Genomic DNA, 22,367 nt, shown 5'->3' with positions numbered 1-22,367 from the left:
TCAAAGATAGAACATCAAGCATGGAGATCAAAGTGTTCATTAAGATCGAGGCCAACAACAATCGAGATCAAGCATGACTGACTTCGAGTAAGGCGTAATAACAGAATGGCGAGATATCAGTAATCGGTCGAAGATAACGGCAAAAATCCCGGAACATATCAAATCAAAGCAGTTATTGGTTCCAATCATGGGATCTACTTCCGTTATTAGAGTTGTACCTTATTTAGGATTCCTCTATTATTTAAAGAGGGATCCTATTCACTTGTAAGGCAGATTTTCATTATTCACTGATAAGAAGAGACCCATACGCTGCTTTCTGTGTTTTACTTATTGTTCATCGCTGTTTGTTCCATCCTCTACTGTTCATATTAACTAACCTTGAGACTATCTCGAATCGAGGTCGAGGCATTGTTTGAAGACCGGGTTGATATGTTTTATTGTCCAGTTTATCTATTTAATTCGTTGTTTATCAATTGGTACTGGTTTAAATCACATATCCTCAAAACCACAATATAAGTTTAATTGTTTTAGGGTAAACATGTATTATTATATTAATGGCAAATAAATTCAAGAGTTTATGATACAAGTCAATCTTGACATTTAACATGAAAATGGGAAGTTATAAAGAGGAAAAGCTTAACAATCTAAAGAAAAAAATAATTTTTCTTTTTGAAAAGTGAATGATATATAGCAAAAAGTAGGAGTACGTATGATTTAAACCTTAAAAAATTAAACAACAATAGATTGACAAAATCTCATACATATGGGGTAAATGATTTTTTAAAAACAAGTATTTTTATTAAATATTTCAACTAAACAACTTTAATGATATGCTCCTAGTGAAAGTGAAAAGTGTAAATTTAGGTCCGGAAAACCTTAGATTAAAATAGAATCAGCCAAAACCAATATGTATTCGTTGTTTTAGTTAAAGAAATAGTGGTGCACGGTGTCACGACCCAACTCCCACCGGAGCCGCGACGGCGCCTAACACTATTAATACCCAATTTTGCCCTCATATTTTCTAAAATAGTATATATATACCTTTCAAAATATCATATTGCATCATTATTTAGTTTACAAAATCTATACAAGAATGTTCTATAATTTTCCATAATTTTTATAACTTTAGAATCGATATTCTTACATTTAAATTACTTGAATATTTATTAATTACTCCTTCAAATTATTTTGTGATGAATTTATTATCTAAAATTATTATTTTCACCTATAATACATGTTTCAAATACTTTTACTTGATTTTATATAATTACAATAGTAGTTTTAGCTATTTGCACAATTTTACAATAATAGCCCATATTTGCATTTTGTATTGCATTTGTCATCTTATTCAAGGTCAAAATAATATCTTACATTTTTTATAATTTTCTACTATTGTTTTAAAGTATTAATTTATATAAATAGCATTTTTATATATTTATTTAACTATTTTATTAAATTATTTCTCTTTTAATCTCCTATTTAAAAACTGACACAATATTTAGGCTAATTTTCGGACCAATTGTGGCCCAAACACTTAGCCCATTCACCTCAACATCCCAATCAAATAACCCTCTAATTTAACCCGGCCAGAGACCCGTTCACTTGACCCGCCCGTTCCCTATCCGGTCTTGGCCGTTGATCTTAAATGATCAACGACCCCTAATAAACTAACCCCTTTTAATTACCCAACCCTCGAACCCTAATCCCCATTTCCCTAAAGACAGTCGCCCCGTTTCCCCCCATCTTTTCACTCTTCTCCTCTCAAAACCTTACATTCGCCTCTTATATATCTCCCTACTCTAGTTCTAATATGGAATCTCTCCGCAATTTGCCTTCCATATATGCTCCATCTCCATGTTACTTACACGATTTTTGGTATCACTTAGTACTTGCCTATTTTTAGCAAGTACCGAGCTTGAATCATGTAAAAACCGTCTTCAATCTTCAATATCTAGATGGTATTCCGTCTATATACATTCATGGCAAGGCGATATGAAGCCGATTCACCAAAACCTTTGGTCGATTCCTTGATTTCTATCGAATTAGGGTTCAAAATTTTATACTTTTCCTTTTAGTAGTTCCATTACTGATAGCATGAGGTACTTTCTTTCCATATTTATGTTTGATTGATTGTTTTCCTTTTTTGTTCGCTTGATTCCTACTACTATATAAACCCCTCCCCGTTCCCCTTTGAAAATAGTCTTTTTTTAATCACCCGGATTCACTAAAATCGAAGCTATTACTCTATTGTTCTCTTATTCTCTTATTCTATACTCTTGATTCTTGGCCGTCTGAAAGCCAAAGCCATCGGGATTGGATTTGCAACTTTTCTTGGTGCGAGCACTGCCCGGGGTTCATTTGAATCCCTTGGGAACTTTGACGCACTAAGAATCTGGGTTCTTGCTCTTTGTTGATATCCAGAGCATTGTGGAATTTTTTCTTTCTTGTTGTTTGTTTATTCAACTGATAACTGGTAAGTCTCTTGGCTTTACGGTTTCATTCTTCTGTGCTCATGCCCTGCATATTCACGCCTCTGAATTTCATCACCTAAATATGATCTTAGACCATCTCTATGTGTAATTGTACTAGCATTGCACTCGTATTCTAATTTGAACCTCTTTAGCATTTGGCCTTTTACTTAAAATCTCCAGTTTTTTAGAGACGTTATTTGAATATGCTTCTCTTGAATAATTTAGACCCTCTTAAGTTCATTTAGCCTAATGTATTGGTACCTGAATGTCTTCATTACTATTTTACATGAATTTGCTTTCCTACTCTACTTTGAATTCCTGCAATGACTGCCTCACATATGTAATATGTTATTAACTATGACTTGCTCCCCTGCTATTGTGTCACTCAGCATGACTTTGTTTTTCTTGATTCTATATCCTTAACAATTATTTGGGACCTTTAGAATGGCTATCTTAATCTGTGTTTCCTTGCAATGTTTGAGACTGTTTGTCTTAGTGATAAATTGGCATGCCCGCTTTCTGGTGTTGTGATGGATATTCAGCATGATTTGGATCCCTAGGCTTTAAACCCTTTAAGTTGGAGCTTTACTTAGGCTATTTTGGTATTATGCACCTTTGTATGCTAATCTTGTAATCTCAGAAAACTTGATTCCCCTCTAACTCCCTCAATGTGTTTTCTGCAAATATGTTACTTCTTGCTACGTGTTAAACCTGTAATAGCAACCTGCCTCTAAGTCTGGTTGACCCTCTTAACTAGCATGTTCTGTGTTTTGGGCACCTTTGCTATGTCTGCTTTCTTAAAATACAAGTGCATCTCTCCAAATTCTGTCCCTTAACCACTGTTCTCTCACTCTTATTTGTTGACTATACTACTCTAAATCTATCACTCCTGGCCAGCTGAAAGCCAAGGCCACTAAGACTTTCTATTGACCTCCCTAGTGTGAGCACTGCTCGGGGTCCCTTTGAGACCCTTGTTAACTCTAAGACACTAGGATTTGGGGTTCTTTGGACACTCCCTTTACTACTGAGACCTTAGCTGTCTCTGACACTCAGTTCTTTCCTCATTCTACCTACTGAATATGCAAACTTGGTTGTTTAAGTGATTTCTGTGTGATTCAATGTTTGGGTCATATGATCAATCTGTGGAGGTTTGGTTTGGTTTGAGTTCCTCTATGGTTTCCGGGCTATGCTGATAAATATAGTCCCCTGTTGGGATCTGGGTATGCTATTTATGAAGAAAACGTTTGTTGAAGGCCCAGGCAATACTGGGTATCTCTTTTTGGGCCTGCTATAGGCCTACTGCTATTGCTTGTATAATATGTTGTAATTACATTCATCATTGGGTCTGTAATAATTTTGTAATATACAATTGGGGGTGTTAGTGAAATCGAAAAATGGGTATACTCTAATGTTTGCATGAAAGGGTAGAAAACATGCCTATAGGGTTCGTATAGTCTACTTGTTATCCAACCTGCTATATATATCCTATTTAATTTCCATGTGCACTGGTAAATATCATGCCATAAGAAAAATAGCACACTCACACAACTTGTCTACTATCAAAGCTTAAGTACTGTATTTATTCCCATGACTACTGTTGTGTGTTACTAGACATCATGCCTACAGGAAATAAACATTCTTTGAATTTGCATAACTACTTCATGTTCATTAGATGCCATGCCTATAAGATTCCACTAGCTTATGTCTAGTTGATTTTCACCTAGAAAGCATGTCTATAGGACCTTAATTAATCAATTAGCTACTATTATCGTTATTGCTCCGCCAAGATAACCTGTTCACAGATGTAATGTGTTATAAAATCATGGTTCGATTGTCAATCACTAGAGATCCTGCCTATAGGATATTGTCCTCGCATAGTATTATTTATCCCCTTGTCAAGGCTGGGTTTCCAGAACTCTTCTCATTTGTTAGCTATGCCACTATTAGATATCATGCCTATCACTCCTTCCTAAAACTAGTATCTAAAACTAGCGTTAACAGCAAATGGTTTACTGCTTCCTCTCCTTAGCCATTAAAGGCAGTAATGTTATGCATGCATGTTTGAATCCGAGGTCACATAGAAACCATGCCTATAGGGCTTAATGATTTTTAATTGGCTTCAATTCTGAAACTGTCCAACGCTCAATGTGAGAACCTATTTTACGTGTATTTGTTGTCTAAGAGTGGAGGCTAACTTGAGCCTTTAACTGCTCTCATTTAAAGTTCAATTTGTTTTGTATGTCCCCTAGTTTTATCATTTTGAGCAGCCTAAGTTAAGTCTAGAACCACCCTAATAGAGGTCAAATGCCTCATAGACCATAGGAATGGGACGGGTAGTGCACGCATAGAGCACGACTTATAATTGAATTAGCGCACTTCAAGTAAACAACTTGAACATAGTAATCGGGTAGTAGGAGATGATAGTCTGTGCCCGCTGAATAATATGAATAACTCCTTTTCTCAAAGGAGTTGCAAAGTATTATTTATGTTGCACGGGGTGATCCTTTAGGCTAAAAAACTTAAGACCTCCCATTCTCTATCTTTTATATGTTGTTATTAGATCCAAATAGTCGTATACCTATATTCGTACTAAGATCTATACTAATCATGTTGTAATGAAATTCTTTGACCTTTAATCCACATAATCTTAAGTTCGGCTGGGACCCACAGTTGTGGACCTCGAAGAGTGCCTAACACCTTCTCTTTTTGGTAATTTGAGCCCTTACCCGATCTTTGGTGACGTTGACTAGTCAAGCAGAGTCATTTGCATAATAGGTGCCCTAACGCACCTTAAAAACCGTTAGATGGAGACTCTTTTCTTTTAACACCCCATCTCCTATCCAAAAGAGTTTTCACATGTCGAAACCCGCCTTTCGAGAAAAAGGGGCGCGACAACATGGCGACTCTACTAGGGAAATACTTAGGCTCTTACCATAATGAACTTGGCTTATGTGGATTATTTTCTTTATTATAACATGCACATCCTTTCCCTTCTCCACCTTTATTTATTTAAATTTGTTTTAACATGCACATCCCTTCCCCATTATTTTCTATGACCGCTCTTCATTTGACTGCTATATCATGCCTCTCCCAGCACTACTCCCTTACTTTCTTTATTACATTCTCGCATATATTCGACGAACTAACTTATTCCTTTGTCTTTCTTTCTTATGCTTTTCATGTTTTAACTTATTGCCGTATTTGCTGCTTTTACATATTTATCATGCAAATACTTGGCAACGTGTTATTATCTCTACCTAAAGCATGCTCCACACCATACTCCACTCGTTCCAATTATCAACATAGCGGCACTTGATGAGTGTTCGCGTTCTTCCAGAATTACCCTTTTTTAATCAGAAAGGCTTATTTACGGTAGACTAGTCAATCAGCAGTGCAGTCGACGGTCCTGTGCCTTTCCCTCACAAGTTGTCCACTTGAGAGTACCGGTCTAGACCATTGTAGAAACCTTACTCCACCATCAAATGTACATTCATCATGTTAAACCTAGTACGGGTTATGATGTTGTTAACATAATAGCCCGCTAAGATAAGCCTTATCCAAAGTCCGACGGGATTTCCACAAACCCAATGGACACTACCATGTTATATGCATTACATGGAGAAAATGTGCCAATATGTTGATCATTATTGTGTAAATGGTCGAATTTGAAGGGGAGAAGGCTAACTCTATTTGCTTGTAGAAAATGAAGCACGAAGTCCACAGGTTCGGCATGGTCCAAAACATACCACCTCTGCTACTTGATTGTTGGAAAAATCTCGCGCCTTGCGACAAGAATCATGTGAGAAGGGTCCTTGGTAATTTTCCGTCCTTGTTAGACATCCGACAAAATAGGGCATTGATTGAGGCCGCTACCATCTTCTGGGATGAGAAAAGGGACATCTTGCGCTTTGGTGACATAGAAATGACTCCTCTCCTAGAAGAAATAGGAGGCTTTTCAAAGCTGCCATGGGATAGTCCAGGGTTATTAGTGCCAGAGAATCGGACCCCTCACTGTTTTCTAAAAATGCTAGGTTTCAAGAAAAATGATGAGTTGCTTTGTTTGAAGAAGTCATACATACCATTTGAATTCCTTTATGCGCATTACAGGCAGAGTAAATCATATCGTCTTCATCATGAGGAACTTTCCATTACCTCCTTAGGTTGGACGCACCGCCGAGTTTATGTATTCATCATTTGCTTCTTGGGTTTGTTGATATTTCCAATGAAAGGGGGAACGATTCACACTCTTTTACCTATGGTTGCAAGAACTTTAATGGAAGGCATCGAGGGGAAAAACTACACCATCATTCCTATGATCCTAGCTGAACTGCACCGCGCTCTAAATCGATGCAAGCAAGGGTTTGGACATTTTGAAGGTTGTAATCTATTATTGCAAGTCTGGTTATTGGAAAACTTTCAGAGGGGAGAATACTGCCAAGAGCTTCTGCGATGACCATTAAATGACTACATAGCTTACCATCACCCAAAGAAAATGACATTCATCACAGATAGGATTGCACATCCCGAAGGTGCTGTAAGTTGGGAACGTTTCTTCAACAATCTGACAGACGAGAAGGTACATTAGATGTTCGAGTGGTTTCCCAGCAGTGAGTTCATCATCAGGTCGAGGGATACTACTCATTTGGTATTGATAGGGTTGCGAGGCATTTATCCTTATGCTTCTATAATGGTAATGAGACAAGCAGGAAGAAAATAGGTCATACCTCGGGTTTCCAACATGGTCCAGTACAAGGTAGATTTCAAAGGGGGCATCATTCCTTTCAAGTTAGAGGCACAACATATGTGGAACCAGAAGGTCATTGTGGAAAGAGAGACTATCGAGCTAGACAGGTACCATACCGGTCATGTATATTTCTATCCATCATAGTTGGTAGATGATATGACGGGAGACGTCAAGCCAGGGGTCAATTTGGAAAATAGGATCATTGATGATGCTGCCGAGGCACAGGTCAAGTATAGGAGATTATGCAAAAGGGTCTTCGAGTCGGATGCTAGGCATCTGGAACAACACAAAGTGGACGTGGAAGCAATCAAAGAATGGAGGGAAATTGCCACTAAATTGACAGAGAGATTGGAATATCTGGAACAAGGGTTGATGGAGCTTGAGGGAAAGATGAGGAAGAGGCTTTCAGATTGTCAGAACATGGATGGCAATGAAGGAGGGCATCTAGCAAAGGCTTACCTATTGTTGGATATGCGCGACCTGGGGAACCTGATTGATGGAGTCAAAAGGGCCAAGCATGGGGAAGGTCATTCTGGGACCAAGTAGATTAGGAAATGATGTTCTTTACTGATTACTAGCTTAGTTTAGATTTCGATTGTAATAAGGCAAATGATATTAGTAACTTTCTCATTATTGCCGTTTTAGTAAGGATTTGATTCATTCTCGCACTAATGAAATGACACAATTATTGGCATCAATTTTCTCCAAGTCTATGTGTCGCTTAGGCCTACCTCGGGCACAATGAGGTCCCCCAAATTAGGACGCGATTCATTACGTGATTTTGCAAAACATATTTAATATTGCGAGCATCCTTCCAATATCCTTACTGACTTGGTTACCTTTTGTTTTTCTTTCTTTCGATTATTCCCATTCCCCAAGGTTGGTTCGTGCATACTGGCATCATCCGCATACCACACTAGATCCAGAGGTCCTCCACCTCCTCCTCCACCAAGTAATTCTGAAGGTAGAAGCAAAGGGAAAGGAAAGATGGATGATTTAAGTGGTATCAGGAAGGACAATGCAGAAAATGTTGAAACTTCGGATGGTCGGAGTACTCCAGCACAGAATGAATTGGTCCTACGCCTGGAACATAAAATACTGGAGCTACAAGGAGATTTTGAGCAGGTCCGGAACTTAGTAAACCTTTCCCTAACCTTAAACGTCCCTGATGTCAACCAACAAAACCCAAACGCTCAAACCTCGGCACCACCCCAAAACACGTAGAACCAAAATCCACCATCGAATCCTCCCACACCACAGCTCCTCAGAACCACAACCCTCCACCGGTACCTACTCCTCCACAACACCATTACCATCCAAATCAATACCCACAAACTACCACTTACCACACTCCTCAGATTGCACCGCAACTTACGCTTGATCCCCAAAACTCAACCAACGACCACAATTGTGCCCATATTCCCAGAGTCCACCAAAGTAGTCCCATAGATGTGGAAACTTTACCCCATACCACACAACAAACCCTATATATACCAAAATTTACTGAGAAGGACCTTCTCATCAAGAACATGGCGGAAGAACTCAAGTAGCTCACTGGCAGAGTTCAGAGTGTCGAAGGTGGCAAGGGCATTGAGTGTTTGAATTATGAGAACTTGTACATTCAACCAGATGTAGAACTGCCGGAGGGTTACAAACCTCCCAAGTTCAAAATGTTCGATGCAACTGGTGATCCGAAAGTGCATCTAAGAACATATTGTGACAAACTTGTAGGGGTTGGCAAAGATGAACTAATTCGTATGAAGTTGTTCATGAGGAGCCTCATTGGAGATGCTTTGTCTTGGTAAATCAGTCAGAACCCAAAGAAGTGGGTGAATTGGGTGAGCATGGCGTCAGATTTCATGAATCGATTTAGGTTCAACACAGAAAATACACCAGACGTTTTCTACATTCAAAATCTCAAGAAGAAACCAACGAAAACCTTCCGCGAGTATGCTACTCGATGGAGATCTGAAGCTGCAAAAGTAAGGCCGGCACTTGAAAAAGAACAGATGAATAAGTTCTTCGTCAGAGCACAAGACTCGTAATACTAGGAAAGGTTGATGGTTATTGAAAACCATAAATTCTCTGAGATCATCAAGCTGGGAGAAAGAGTAGAAGAAGGGATCAAGAGCAGAATGGTGACAAATTTCGAAGCACTCCAGGCCATAAATAAAGCTTTGCAGTCAGGAGGTATCTCCAAGAAGAAAGAAGTGGGTGAAGTAATGGTAGCCCAAGGTCCGAAGTCTCCCCTCACATACCAAATACCTCCACCTACATACCAGCCTTCACCCCCCAGATACCAATAACCCGCTGCCACCTCCCACACTTATAACACCCAAACTGCATATTACCACACACCACCACCAGCTCTCCAAAATTACAAAAAACCAAGACCAACTTTCGACCGCAGACCACCCAGACAATACACTCCGATTGCTGAACCCATAGACCAACTATACGAGAAACTGAAGGTTGCCGGTTACGTCACTCCCATTAACCCAAACAAGACATGTGCATATTACTCAGTCATGAAGGGTCATACCATTGATGAATGTCGCACTCAGAAGGACAAGATTCAGACATTAATTGACCCTCAAGTCATACAGGCAAAGAAGGCTGCACACAATGTTCGTAACAATCCTCTTCCGGATCACAGAGGTGATGGAGTAAATGTGATAGAAACTGATGAAGAATGGGATCCGGAAGGGTCAATTGGACTCATTCGGGATGGGGATGATCCTAAAACATCCCCAGTCATTCTCATGCCTATCGTGGTACAAACCTAGGCACCGATCGAAGTTGAGGTAGTCGCACCAACGCCGTTTGAAGTCGAGGTGACCACACCTTTTACCGTGATGGTAGCACCTACGCCATCTTATAAGTCTGATGTTATACCATGGGATTATGTTGCGGAAGAAAGAAGGAAAGGAAAAGCGAAAATAGAAGAAACAGGTGCAGCACAAGGCATGACTAGAACTGGTAGGGTTTATACACCCGAGCACATGGGAGGAACAAAAAAAGAAGCTGCATCTAATTCGCTTGTCATTGAGAATGGCCCTGACGACCTTTGGAGAAAAGTGCAAGCAAGAGAATACTCTGTGGTTGACCATTTGAACAAAACACTCGCTCAGATATCTATCTTGTCACTACTACAAAACTCTGAGACACAGAGGAATGCCCTGATGAAGGTGGTGAGTGAAGCCTATGTACCCACCAACATCACTAGTAGGGAAATGGCCAACATAGTTGGGTAGGTACTGGAAAGCCACAAAACACCTTTCATGAATATGAGCTGCCACTAGAAGGACTAAGTCACAATGGGGCACTACATATCACAGTGCAATTTGAAGATAAATTCATCGCTAGGGTCCTGATAGATGGGGGTTCGAGTCTCAATATATGTCCACTGACCACTCTGAAGAGATTGGGTAAAGGCCTCCATGAGATATGAGCAGGAAGCATGAATGTAAAGGCATTAGATGGATCTCAAAGAGCCACAATCGGAGAAATCAACTTCAGCCTACATATGGGCCCAACTTGGTTAGATGTTGAGTTTCAAGTGCTGGACATATATACTACTTACAATCTATTGTTGGGATGACCCTAGATACATGCCACTGGGGCAGTGGCCTCTACTCTGCATCAGTCCATGAAGTTTGAATGTAACCACCAGGAGGTGATCATCCACGGAGACAGAAGAAATACGATTTACACTAATCAGATTGTTCTGGTCATCGAGAATAGGATAAAGTTAGGTGGATAAACAGACCATCGCATTGAGCGCGTCAATGCAATTGAAAAGGACAAATGGTGGAGCAACAAGATAGAAAGTGTACTGCTATGGACAAGGTATGAACCTGGAAAGGGTCTCCGTAAAAACCTCCAAGGGATCACCAAACCGGTACAGCCAAAGCAACATGGTACAACTTTCGGACTTGGGTATGAATATACTTGGCAAGAGTGCCAGGATTGGTCGCCACCATGGCGCGGTCCTTATTATCCACTGGAACAACCGGTACCACATTTGCACCAGACATTTCATCAAGCTGACATGATATGGGAGTCTGAGGAAGATGAAGCCTTAGCTGGCATAAGGAAGCTGTTTCTGGATGACGAAGACATGGATTGCAGTGCGATAGTTGAGGAGGAGGAGGAGGAAGACCTTACCATTCAGACCGTTTAAAAAGGAGTTGTTCTAAAGAATGGGACTGATGCACCATTATGGGCCTGTCGAGTTCCTGGGTAGCCTGGCAATTAGCATCAATTATTTTTAACGCAATTTTATGAGCATCTAAGACATTTTCAGTATTTTGTTTTGAACGTATTTTGTTTTGAAATAATTGATCAAGTCATCGAGCCGTACTTGTTTGACGTTTTCAAGATTTATTTAACGCATTGTTATTTTTAGTATTTATTATTATTCTTTACATTTTCTCTCTACATCATTATTATTACCTATCTCGATGATCCTATGACTGTGACATGTAATGAGACAACGCAACATAAGGATAGTGATTCAGAGGATCTGGAAGATGATATAATACCTAAGGAAATTGTCAGAGAAGTGGAAAACTTTGAAAACAAGCCTAAGTCTAATTTAGACAATACTGAGACAGTTAACTTAGGGGACTCCGAAATGGTCAAGGAAATACGTATAAGCATTCACCTATTGTCATCAGAGAAGGAAGAGTATGTCCGATTCCTGAAAGAGTATGCAGATATCTTTGCATGGTCCTACAATGATGTGACTGGTTTGAGCACATCCATAGTGGCTCACGAGCTACCTACCAATCCCATGTATCCAACGGTAAAACAGAAGCTCAGAAAATTCAAGCCGGATATGAGTTTGAAGATAAAAGAGGAGGTCACCAAGCAAATCAAAGCCAAGGTTCTCAGAGTGGTTGAACATCCGACTTGTTTGGCCAACAATGTGCCGGTTCCGAAGAAAGATGGGAAAGTCAGAGTGTGTGTTGATTACGGAGATTTAAACAGGGCGAGTCCCAAAGATGATTTCCCATTGCCCAATATACACATACTGATGAACTCCAGTCCTTTGTGGATTGCTTCACGGGGTATCATCAAATCTGGATGGATGAAAAGGATGCTGAAAAGACAGCCTTTATCACACTATGGGGAATATACTGCTATAAAATGATGCCCTTTGGTTTGAAGAATGCTAGAGCCACTTACATGAGAGCCATGATAACCATTTTCCACGACATGATACACAAGTAAATAGAGGTGTACGTTGATGACGTCATCATCAAATCCAGAAGAAGCACCAATCATATAGCAGACTTGAGGAAATTCTTTGATCGGCTTCGAAGGTACAATCTAAAACTAAATCCTGCAAAGTGTTCCTTCGTAGTCCCTGCCAAAAAATTGCTAGGATTCATCATTAGTCGTCGAGGGATTGAATTGGACCCATCAAAGATCAAAGCTATCCAGGACTTGCCACCGCCGAAGAATAAGAAAGATGTGATGAGCTTCTTAGGGCGTCTCAACTACATCAGCTGTTTCATAGCACAATCAACCGTGATCTGTGAGCAAGTCTTCAAAATGCTGAAGAAAGGTGCTGCAACAAGCTGGGCTAAAGAATGTCAGAAAGTCTTCGACAAAATCAAGGAGTATTTATCCAAATTGCCCGTTCTGGTCCCACCAGAGCCAGGAAGACCACTGCTACTTTATTTCTCTGTACTGGATGGAGCTTTCGGTTGCATTTTTGGGACAACATGATGAAACTGGAAGAAAGGAGTAGACAATATATTATTTGAGCAAGAAATTCACACCTTACGAAGCCCGGTACTCTTTGTTGGAGCGCACCTACTACACTTTAACATGGATAGCTCAAAAATTGAGGCATTAATTATGTGCATACACCACATATCTCATTTCAAGGATGGATCCGCTGAAATATATCTTCCAGAAACCCATGCCTATGGGAAAGTTAGCAAAATGGCAGATATTACTGAGTGAATTGGACATCATCTATGTAACCCAGAAGGCGGTAAAAGGGCAAGCATTGGCAGATCATTTGGCAGAAAATCCTGTGGACGGAGAATACGAACCATTGAAAATGTATTTTCCCAACGAAGAGGTAACATTCGTAGGAGAAGATATCACCGAAGCATATGATGGTTGGAGAATGTTCTTTGACGGAGCTGCAAACTTCAAAGGAGTGGGTATCGGAGCTACAAACTTCAAAGGAGTGGCCAACACTATCCGGTATCTACAAAACTCAGGTTTCCATGTACCAACAATATGGCAGAATATGAGACTTGCATCTTGGGACTCAGGTTGGCCATTGACATGAATGTTCAAGAGTTTTTAGTCATTGGAGATTTCGATCTTTTGGTGCATCAGGTTTTAGGAGAATGGGCTACCAAGAACACCAAAATATTACCATATTTGTATTGTGTACAGAAGCTGATGAAGAGGTTCACGAAGATAGAGTTTAAACATGTTCTGAGGATTCAAAATGAGTTCGTAGATGCATTGGCCACTTTATCTTCCATGATACAACACCTAGACAAGAACTTCGTCGATCCAATCCCAATAGGAATTAATAAACAACCGGCTTATTGTGCTCATCTTGAAGAAGAAAGTGAAGGGAATCCTTGGTTCCACGACATCAAATAATACTTGGCAAAGGGAGAGTATCCGGAGCATGCAACTCATACTCAGAAGCGCACACTCCGAAGGTTAGCCAACCATTTCTTTCAAAGGGGAGGAATTCTGGATGACTATGGAAACACACTACATCAAGTATGTCCAGAAGTGTCACCAGTGCCAGATACATACTGATATGATACGAGTGCCACCCAATGAACTCAATGCAACAAGTGCACCTTGGCCTTTCTCCGCTTGGGGCATGGATGTCATCGGTCCAATCGAACCCGCTGCTTCAAAAGGGCATATGTTCATTCTAGTGGCCATAGATTATTTCACAAAGTGGGTTGAGGCCGCATCTTACATAGCTGTAACTAAGAAGGTCATCATAGATTTTGTTCGGGATCGCATTGTTTGTCGGTTTAGAGTACCAGAATCAATCATCACCGACAACGCCGCCAATCTCAATAGTGATTTAATGAAGGCCATGTGTGAAACTTTAAAGATCAAGCATATGAACTCCACAGCATACAGGCCGCAGATGAATGGAGCTGTAGAAGCCGCCAACAAAAACATCAAGAAAATACTAAGGAAAATGGTAGACAATTACAAACAATGGCACAAGAAGCTGCCCTTTGCTCTGCTCGGGTATCGTACCACGGTTCACACATCAACTAGGGCAACTCCTTACCTACTGGTCTACGGTACGGAAGCGGTTATCCCTGCCAAAGTAGAAATCCCTTCTCTAAGAATCATACAAGAAGCTGAGCTCAGCGACGCAAAATGGGTACAAAGCTACTATGAACAACTGGCCCTTATTGATGGAAAAAGGATGAATGAAGTATGTCACAGTCAAATCTACCAAAACAGAATGGCAAGAGCTTTCAACAAAAAGGTCAGACCAAGGAAATTCACACCGGGGCAGTTGGTGCTAAAGCAAATTTTCCCACATCACGATGAAGCTAAAGGAAAATTTTCACCCAATTGGCAAGGTCCCTACATGGTTCATCAAGTATTAACAGGAGGAGCAGTTATACTTGCAGAAATGGTTGGAGAGATTTGGCCAAAACCTATCAACTCAAACGCAGTCAAGAGATACTATGTTTAGGACTGTTTAAATATCTTCATTTGATATAACTGAACTACGCTTGACCTGATTCCTGTTTAAGAGGGGATACGTAGGCAGCCATGTAGGTTTGGTCAGATCTTCACTTTGCCATGATTAGAAATTGAGGCAGAATTTTGAGGAGGACCCTCAAAATTCTAAAGCAAGTCCAACCAACTTTGTCATATGTGAAATAGCCAAAGTATTGTCAGAAGTATGGATTTAAACTGGACCCTCAAAATTCTAAGGCAAGGAGGTTGCAATGTCTCTAAAATGTGTCACAGTCACCAGTTCATCTAAATTATTTGATGTTGCATACTACTACATTTCAAATAACTATATTTATCAAATACATTGCATATTTTTCGAAAATTTTGTTTCTATGACAGCCAGATGTTGACCAGGGTAACTTAAACGGGATCCCAAGACATGAGCAAAAATAGAGCAAGAAAACGAAAGCACGGACCAACCTTCCCCACAGAACTCACAATTTGTCTTTGGATGCAGGCACGATAAAATAACATTATCCGCAGATACATCAAGTTACTACCTTCATAGCGACAAATTATCTAGCGTAGACACCTCCAGCTAAGAAATACATTACTTTCTCACCGCCTTCTCATCATTTGCATAAGGTTAAGCTCTACATCCTCTTCTTGCATGAGGCTAAGCATTGCCTCCCTAATTGCATAAGGCTAAGCATTGCCTTTCTTCGCATGAGACTAAGCATTGTCTCTTCTTCTTGCATAAGGCTAAGCATTGCCTCCCAAATTGCATGAGGATAAACATTGCCTCCATAATTGCATAAGGCTAAGCACTTCTTTTCCCTGCATGAGACTAAGTCTCCTCTTTGCGTGAGGCTAAACATTGCCTCCCTAATTTCATGAGGCTAAACATTGCCTCCCTAATTGCATAAGGCTAAGCACTGCCTTTCTTCGCATCGAGACTGAACATTGCCTCCCTAATTGCATAAGGCTAAGCACTGCCTTTTCCTCTCATAAAATTAAAAACGATCTCCACTACGCTATATCTTTGTTCACCTAGGGCTAAGCGCTTCCCTCATCTCACACAAGACTAAGCCTTGTCTTGTCTCGACCTCGCATATGACCAAGCATCATAACTTTGCGTTTCATGGGCTGAAACATCACCATTTTTTCCAAAGACATCATAGTCTGAAGGCATCATCCTCATAACCGGGAGGCACCATTCCATGGCCTGAGGATCTCTCAACATTGCACTCCATTATGCAAAGGCGTCATAGTCCAGAGGCACCGTCCTCACAGCCCAAGGACACCATTTCATGGCCTGCAAATCCCTTATCACACGCTTCATGGCCCAGGACGTCACGGCCTAAGGATATCACCCCAAAACCCAGTGTCACAAGTGCACGAGCATCAACTAGGAATGTAAAATTAAATACAACATCTGTCCGGAATACAAATTGGACAAGAAAAATATAAATACTCTGCAGGAGACTCTACTGGTTGCGGATCGTAGTATAGAGTGTAGCTCACCTAAGCCCACACTATAATCGTGCCACTGCGCCCACAAGGCCACTAGGCATATATGTACCTGCACAAATATGTGAAGCAAGTGTAGTATGAGCACGTAAATCAACGCGTACCCAGTAAGTATTCCGCCTAACCTGAAAGAAGTAGCGACGAGGGGTCGGCTCCGTCACTTACTATGGGCTATAAATAAAATACCAATGATATAATTTAGCATGGATTACGTAAAACGGCTGTAAGCTCAATATCTTGAAATAAGTAAACAATTCTTTTGTAAATAAGAAATTTCCAAATTTATTTCATCGTTTATCATTTTGTATCTCAAGCCAATGAAGCAATATCAATTATCATAAATTCCAATGAAACCAATTCAATCATGCGCAAATCATGCCGAGGTCGTACGACCCGATCCATCATAATTATTTAAATTGTGCACTGTCGAGGGTCTAATGGCGCGAACCATAGATGCATCTATCTACTACCGAGGCATTCGGCCCGCTCCACAAAAGAGAAAACACATTAAACAACCAATTCAAGATTTATTAAGGGACAAATATTCCAAGAATTTGAAATTCCCATTTAATGGTCAAGTGAATGAAGTTTAACCGTTTTACAATTCCTTTATCAAGTTTCTAAATGTTTTGAACAATTAATTTAACAAGTAGGGCACAACATCGCAAGTACAACATGATATGGGTCATAGACTACCCGAAAATAAGCAAAATATTAGCTACGCACGAGCTCTCGTCACCTCGTGCGTACGTAGCCCCCATAAATAGAAGCACATAATGATTTGATTCACCTATGGGTTAATTCCCTCCTACAAGGTTAGAAAGGAGACTTACCTGGCTCCAAAGTTCCATAGCCGGCTCCCAAGCCTTTCAAACGACCCAGTTCGATGCCCAACGCTCCGAAACTATTCAATAAATGTGCAAATCCATAAATATATACTCTAATACTCATTATAATTCAATTTACAACAATTTCCAACTCCGCTCGAAAAGTCGATAAAGCAACCCTCGCGCCCACGTACCCCGATTCAAACAATTTTCGAAGATAAACATTACCCATAACCTCACGAACTCAAATATGTATTTTATTCTCAATTTTATGCGAAAATTCGTGATCAAAATCCAAGAATACCATATTCTAGGGTTTTCTTCAAAATCCCAAATGGTTACAAATTTTCATGCTTAAATGCATGTATAAATCTTGTATTTAACTCACAATACACGGGAATCACTTACCTTGACATAGATGATGAAAATCCCTCCTTGATGCCCTCCAAAATCGCCCCAACCAAGTGAAACATGAGACAAGAAGAGCCAAATCCCGCTCTTAAAATGATTATGCCCAGCGATTTTTTGCACCTGCGGTGCCTTGGCCGCATCTGCGGTCCCGCACCTGCGACAAAATCCTCACAGGTGCGCATTTCCCTTATCTGGCCAAGCTCTGCATCTGCAGACAAAAAGGCACCGCTTCTGCGAGCCCATCCGCTCCTGCGACTACTGCTCTCGCACTTGCGGTCAAGCAGGAGCGCAAAAATTTCTGCACCTGCGGTGGCTGGGTTGCCCTCACTCTTTTGCTTATGCGGCTCATACCTCACACCTGCGGCTATCCAAGCGCAGGTGTTATTATGACAGCAACTAGGAGCTTTAGCTGTTGCTCCCAATTTCCAACTTGGTCCGAGCCTCATCCGATTGCCACTCGGGGCCCCAGGGACCCCGCCCGAACATACCAAAAAGTTTGGAATCATGAAACGGACTCGCTCGAACCCTCAAATCACGTGAAACAACATCAAAATCATGAATCGCACCCCAATTCAAGCTTAATGAACTTTAGAACTTCAAACTTCTACATTCGATGCCGAAACCTATCAAATCACATTCGATTGACCTCAAATTTTGCACACAAGTCATAATTGATATTACGGACCTACTCCAACTTTCGGAATCGGAATGCGACCCCAGTATCAAAAAGTTCACTCCCGGTCAAACTTTTCAAAAACCTTCAATTTTCCATTTGTTTGCCAAATGACCTCGAAATGACCTACAGATCTCGTAATCCATTTACGGACTCGCTCCCAATACCAGAATCACTATATGGAGCTATTCCCAGACTCAGAATCCCAAACAGACATCGATAGCATTGAAATGCACTTCAACCCAAATTTATGAAATCCTTCCAAAAATGACAACTTCCACAATATTTGCCGAAACGCTCCCGGGTCATCCAAAACTCGATCGTACATACGCCCAAGTCCAAAATCATCATACGAACTTGTTGGAACCTTCAAATCCCTATTCCGAGGTCGTTTACTCAAAAATCACGCCTTAGTAAATTCTTCCAACTTAAAGCTTCCGAAATGATAAATTCAATTTTGACCACACGTATAAGTCATAATACCTGAAGTGAAGCTGCTCAGGGCCTTAAACATACGTTCTTCCTCGAACGTGCTAAGAACTGCTCTGGAGTTGTCTGAAATCACTGTTTAACACCTTGTGCACCTACCCGTGCTACCACAACTCAGTTGAGCATATTAGCTCGAGCAAATCTTAAGATTCTCCCCTTTATTTAGGCAAATAAGCCTTAGAGCGAAATTCCAACATCCAAAATTCTCTACCAGGCCTGCTTCTAACATACGAACACCGTTTCAATCACTACATGATGTACCAATACATGATTGTATACTCTCACTGAATTCACACCATGCACCACATTATTCACATGACCATAATAACATCCTCTGATGACAATAGCCAAAACCCCACGAATCTGATACTCACAACACACCTCATGATACATATAAGTCTTGTTCCAATTCTCGAAATGCCACGACAGAGAAGATGTGTAGAACGCATAGCCACCTGCCGAATTACAATTTATGGAGTCTCTCATCTCGACAAGAACCAATACCTCATTCTGGATTGAATAAAAATATCTACTCTTTAATATGCTTCATATAAATCTGATCACACTGATCCCAGGTCCAATAATCTCTTCTCACCCAGTACAAGATGCTCAGGCAATAAGCCACCTCAGACACTGCCAAAATTCTCATATGATGCCACAATGTGCCCACAAGCTACAAACTCGAATGTGATACATAAGGAAATGAACTATGGAAGGATCTACTCAACCCACGTAACTAATTTAAACAACCAAAAGGATGTTATGAACCTTTCTCAGGAAACGAGGAGCAAAATACATAATAATAGATGTGGGAAACTAAACTAAATAACACACTGTTATGGCGTGAAACCCGATCCACATATGATACCGTTGCGGCGTGCAACCCGATCCAACCATGATACCCGTGGCGACGTGCCACCCGATCCAAAAAACATATCTGTGGCGACGTGCCAGCCGATCCAACCATATACTCGTGGCGGCGTGCCACCTGATCCACACATAACAATAAATAGGGAAGTACCCATCAAGCCAAAACGCTTATACTTACAAAATACCCGAATGTCAACCACAAGCATGCAAAGTGCACAATACCATCCCTTGGGAGACAGATAGCGCCATAAGCTACAAAACTCAAGCACGACTAAGGTGCAATAAATAACCTGCATCCCGAGAGCCATCCTGCTCATATAACACCACAAACTATATGGGATCTCAATATGAGTGCAAATAATCAAACCACCTCACAACCCACATGGCACAATAGAGACTACACGGAAGGGCCGACAATAGAAATAACATCCAAGGCCCGAAGAACCCTTAAAAAACAATGCTATGATGAAATGAATACATCCGGCCTGATATAGAGCCCATATTCACATTTAGATCCATCCACCTCAAGTCGATTCTGATTGTACCGCACTAGGCTAATAACCTTCAAGGATCCACAATAACCCTTATTTGTTTTTCCATGACACACAAGAACAACCGTCAAATCTGGAATGAACTTCCAGAGTCCACAATCAAATTAACTGAGCGCTCTTCAGGCATAAATTCTCAAATTAGTGATAGTACCACAATCTCCATACTTGGTTTCAATCTTCAATCAAGCAAGTGACTACATGTCACACTTATATAAACTTCACGTGGGACATGCTCCCACGACTTTCCGCACCAGATAACAAGTCTACACATCCATACCACCAGCCATACTAATGTTGTAAAGCAAATCAAGAATCCGCAATTAGTACACAAATCCTCCTACATAGGACACCGATCTCTGGTGACGCTAAAGACAATACCAGCTTACTCTAACCATCTGAATTCCTTTTCCTGCTCATCCAAGCTTGTGGCATTCTCGTCAATACCGAACCGCAACCTTGATCCTCAACTTCAAATTCTAATGCTACTCACTGCACCTAATCATGCCAATGCGCAAGAGTACAAGGATTTCATCATCACTCCTGAACCACTAATTGAATACACACTTCGTTATATAGGAACCTCTCACTTCACTCATAATGTTTCTCTTTTAGCTACAACCCTAAGAGCTAAGTGCGTAATTGACTTAGCATATAACTTGTTACTTTAATGGTTAATTTGACGGGTAAGCAAGGCATTAGTTTTTGACTTATTGTCAGGCCAGTTTGGTGCTAGGAGTTGAGGCATATCTATAGCTATCCGGGGTATGGGCCTGTTCATACGCATGAGGCCTCATGTTTGGTCGAAAGCCCAGAATAATCCTTGATTTAATTTGTATCTATGTAGGGCATATAGTTGTCCTGGCTAGGCCTATGGTCATTTATTTGAGTTTGTATTATTCTTATCGGGCCTGTAATAATATGTAATGACAAAAAATGGGAAATTAGTGAAAGTGGGGAGTTGTGATACTTTAATTCTAATATTAAAGGGTAGAAAACATGCCTATAGGATCTAAATGCTTCATTCGCTACTTGCTTAACTTGCTCTTTTTATACGCGTTGTTAGACAACATGCCTATAGGATCTCGTTTGAGTAGTCAAGAACTATTTACATTGATACCTGTTGCAATTGTGTGGCTCACCTAGAAAGCATGGATATAGGACTAATGAAACAAACATGCGTTTAGAACAGCTTCATTGCCCAAATCCGTTCATCTAGAAACCATGTTTATAGGACTTCAATGTGTTTAATTAAGATTGCTGCTACTGTTGTCCTCATCATACTGCTGCATAGATAATATTGCTATAGGAATAAAGTAAAACAAGTGTCCATTCCTAATTACTTTGCTACCTGGATATTGCTGTCTAGATATGATGCCTATAGGGTTTCGCTGTTCATTTAGAAATCATATCTATTGGCTCCAAGACGAATGATTATACACTTTCAATGACCCCATAGGCCAGTCATAAGTCACCTAGAAATCATGACTATAAGGTTATAATGAACCATCTGTTAAAATCAGCAGTTTGTAGGATCTTATGTCAACTATTAAATCAATAAACCACATAGAAAGCATACCTATAAGTCTTGCGCCATTCAATAGTGCTCCAATTTCAGATATGCCTACCTATAGTCATTCACTTCATAATCTGTAATGCCGTTAGCATAAGCTCATGACTCTTTGCGTGCATTTGTGCCTATGTGTGGAGGTCAATTTGAGCCTTTAATTGTTAACTATGTGCAGTCCTAATTGTTTTAATTGTGCGCCTAGTTTTATTATTTTTGAGTATCCTAAGTGAAGTCTAGAACTACCAAAGTATCAGGTCCAAAGCCTGCTGGAACATAGGTATGGGACGGCTAAAGCACGCATGGGATGCGATTTAGAATTGAACTAGAACTCTTTAGGTAAACAACTTTAAGATAGTAATTGGGTAACATGAGATGATAGTCTATGGCCGATGAATAATATGAGTAACCCTTACCTTTAAGAGAGTTGCGAAGTATTATTTATGTTGCACGGGGTCATCCTTTTGGCTAAAAAACTTCCCCCCCCCCCCCCAATTCGTTATTTTTGGTACGCTTGTTTGAACCTAGGCCAT

At 40.4% G+C, this 22,367-nt stretch overlaps 2 protein-coding genes across 2 annotated transcripts; both read left to right on the top strand.

The window, feature by feature from the left end:
- Window positions 1–11,686: 11,686 nt before the first annotated feature.
- LOC138899106 (uncharacterized) lies at window positions 11,687–12,370 on the top strand. Its single transcript, XM_070185223.1, has one exon. It carries the CDS (start codon window positions 11,687–11,689, stop codon window positions 12,368–12,370), a length of 684 nt encoding a protein of 227 aa, XP_070041324.1.
- A 744-nt stretch (window positions 12,371–13,114) lies between these two features.
- Window positions 13,115–13,854, top strand: LOC138899105 (uncharacterized). Its single transcript, XM_070185222.1, has 2 exons — window positions 13,115–13,362; window positions 13,512–13,854. The coding sequence occupies exons 1-2, from the start codon at window positions 13,115–13,117 to the stop codon at window positions 13,852–13,854; spliced, it is 591 nt and encodes a 196-aa protein (XP_070041323.1).
- The last annotated feature ends 8,513 nt before the right edge of the window (window positions 13,855–22,367 follow it).

The sequence above is a fragment of the Nicotiana tomentosiformis genome, chromosome 9, assembly GCF_000390325.3.
Source record: "Nicotiana tomentosiformis chromosome 9, ASM39032v3, whole genome shotgun sequence".
NCBI classification, from domain to species: Eukaryota; Viridiplantae; Streptophyta; class Magnoliopsida; order Solanales; family Solanaceae; genus Nicotiana; species Nicotiana tomentosiformis.
Note: the sequence above shows the minus strand (reverse complement) of the source record. Positions and strands in the feature narration are given on the sequence as shown.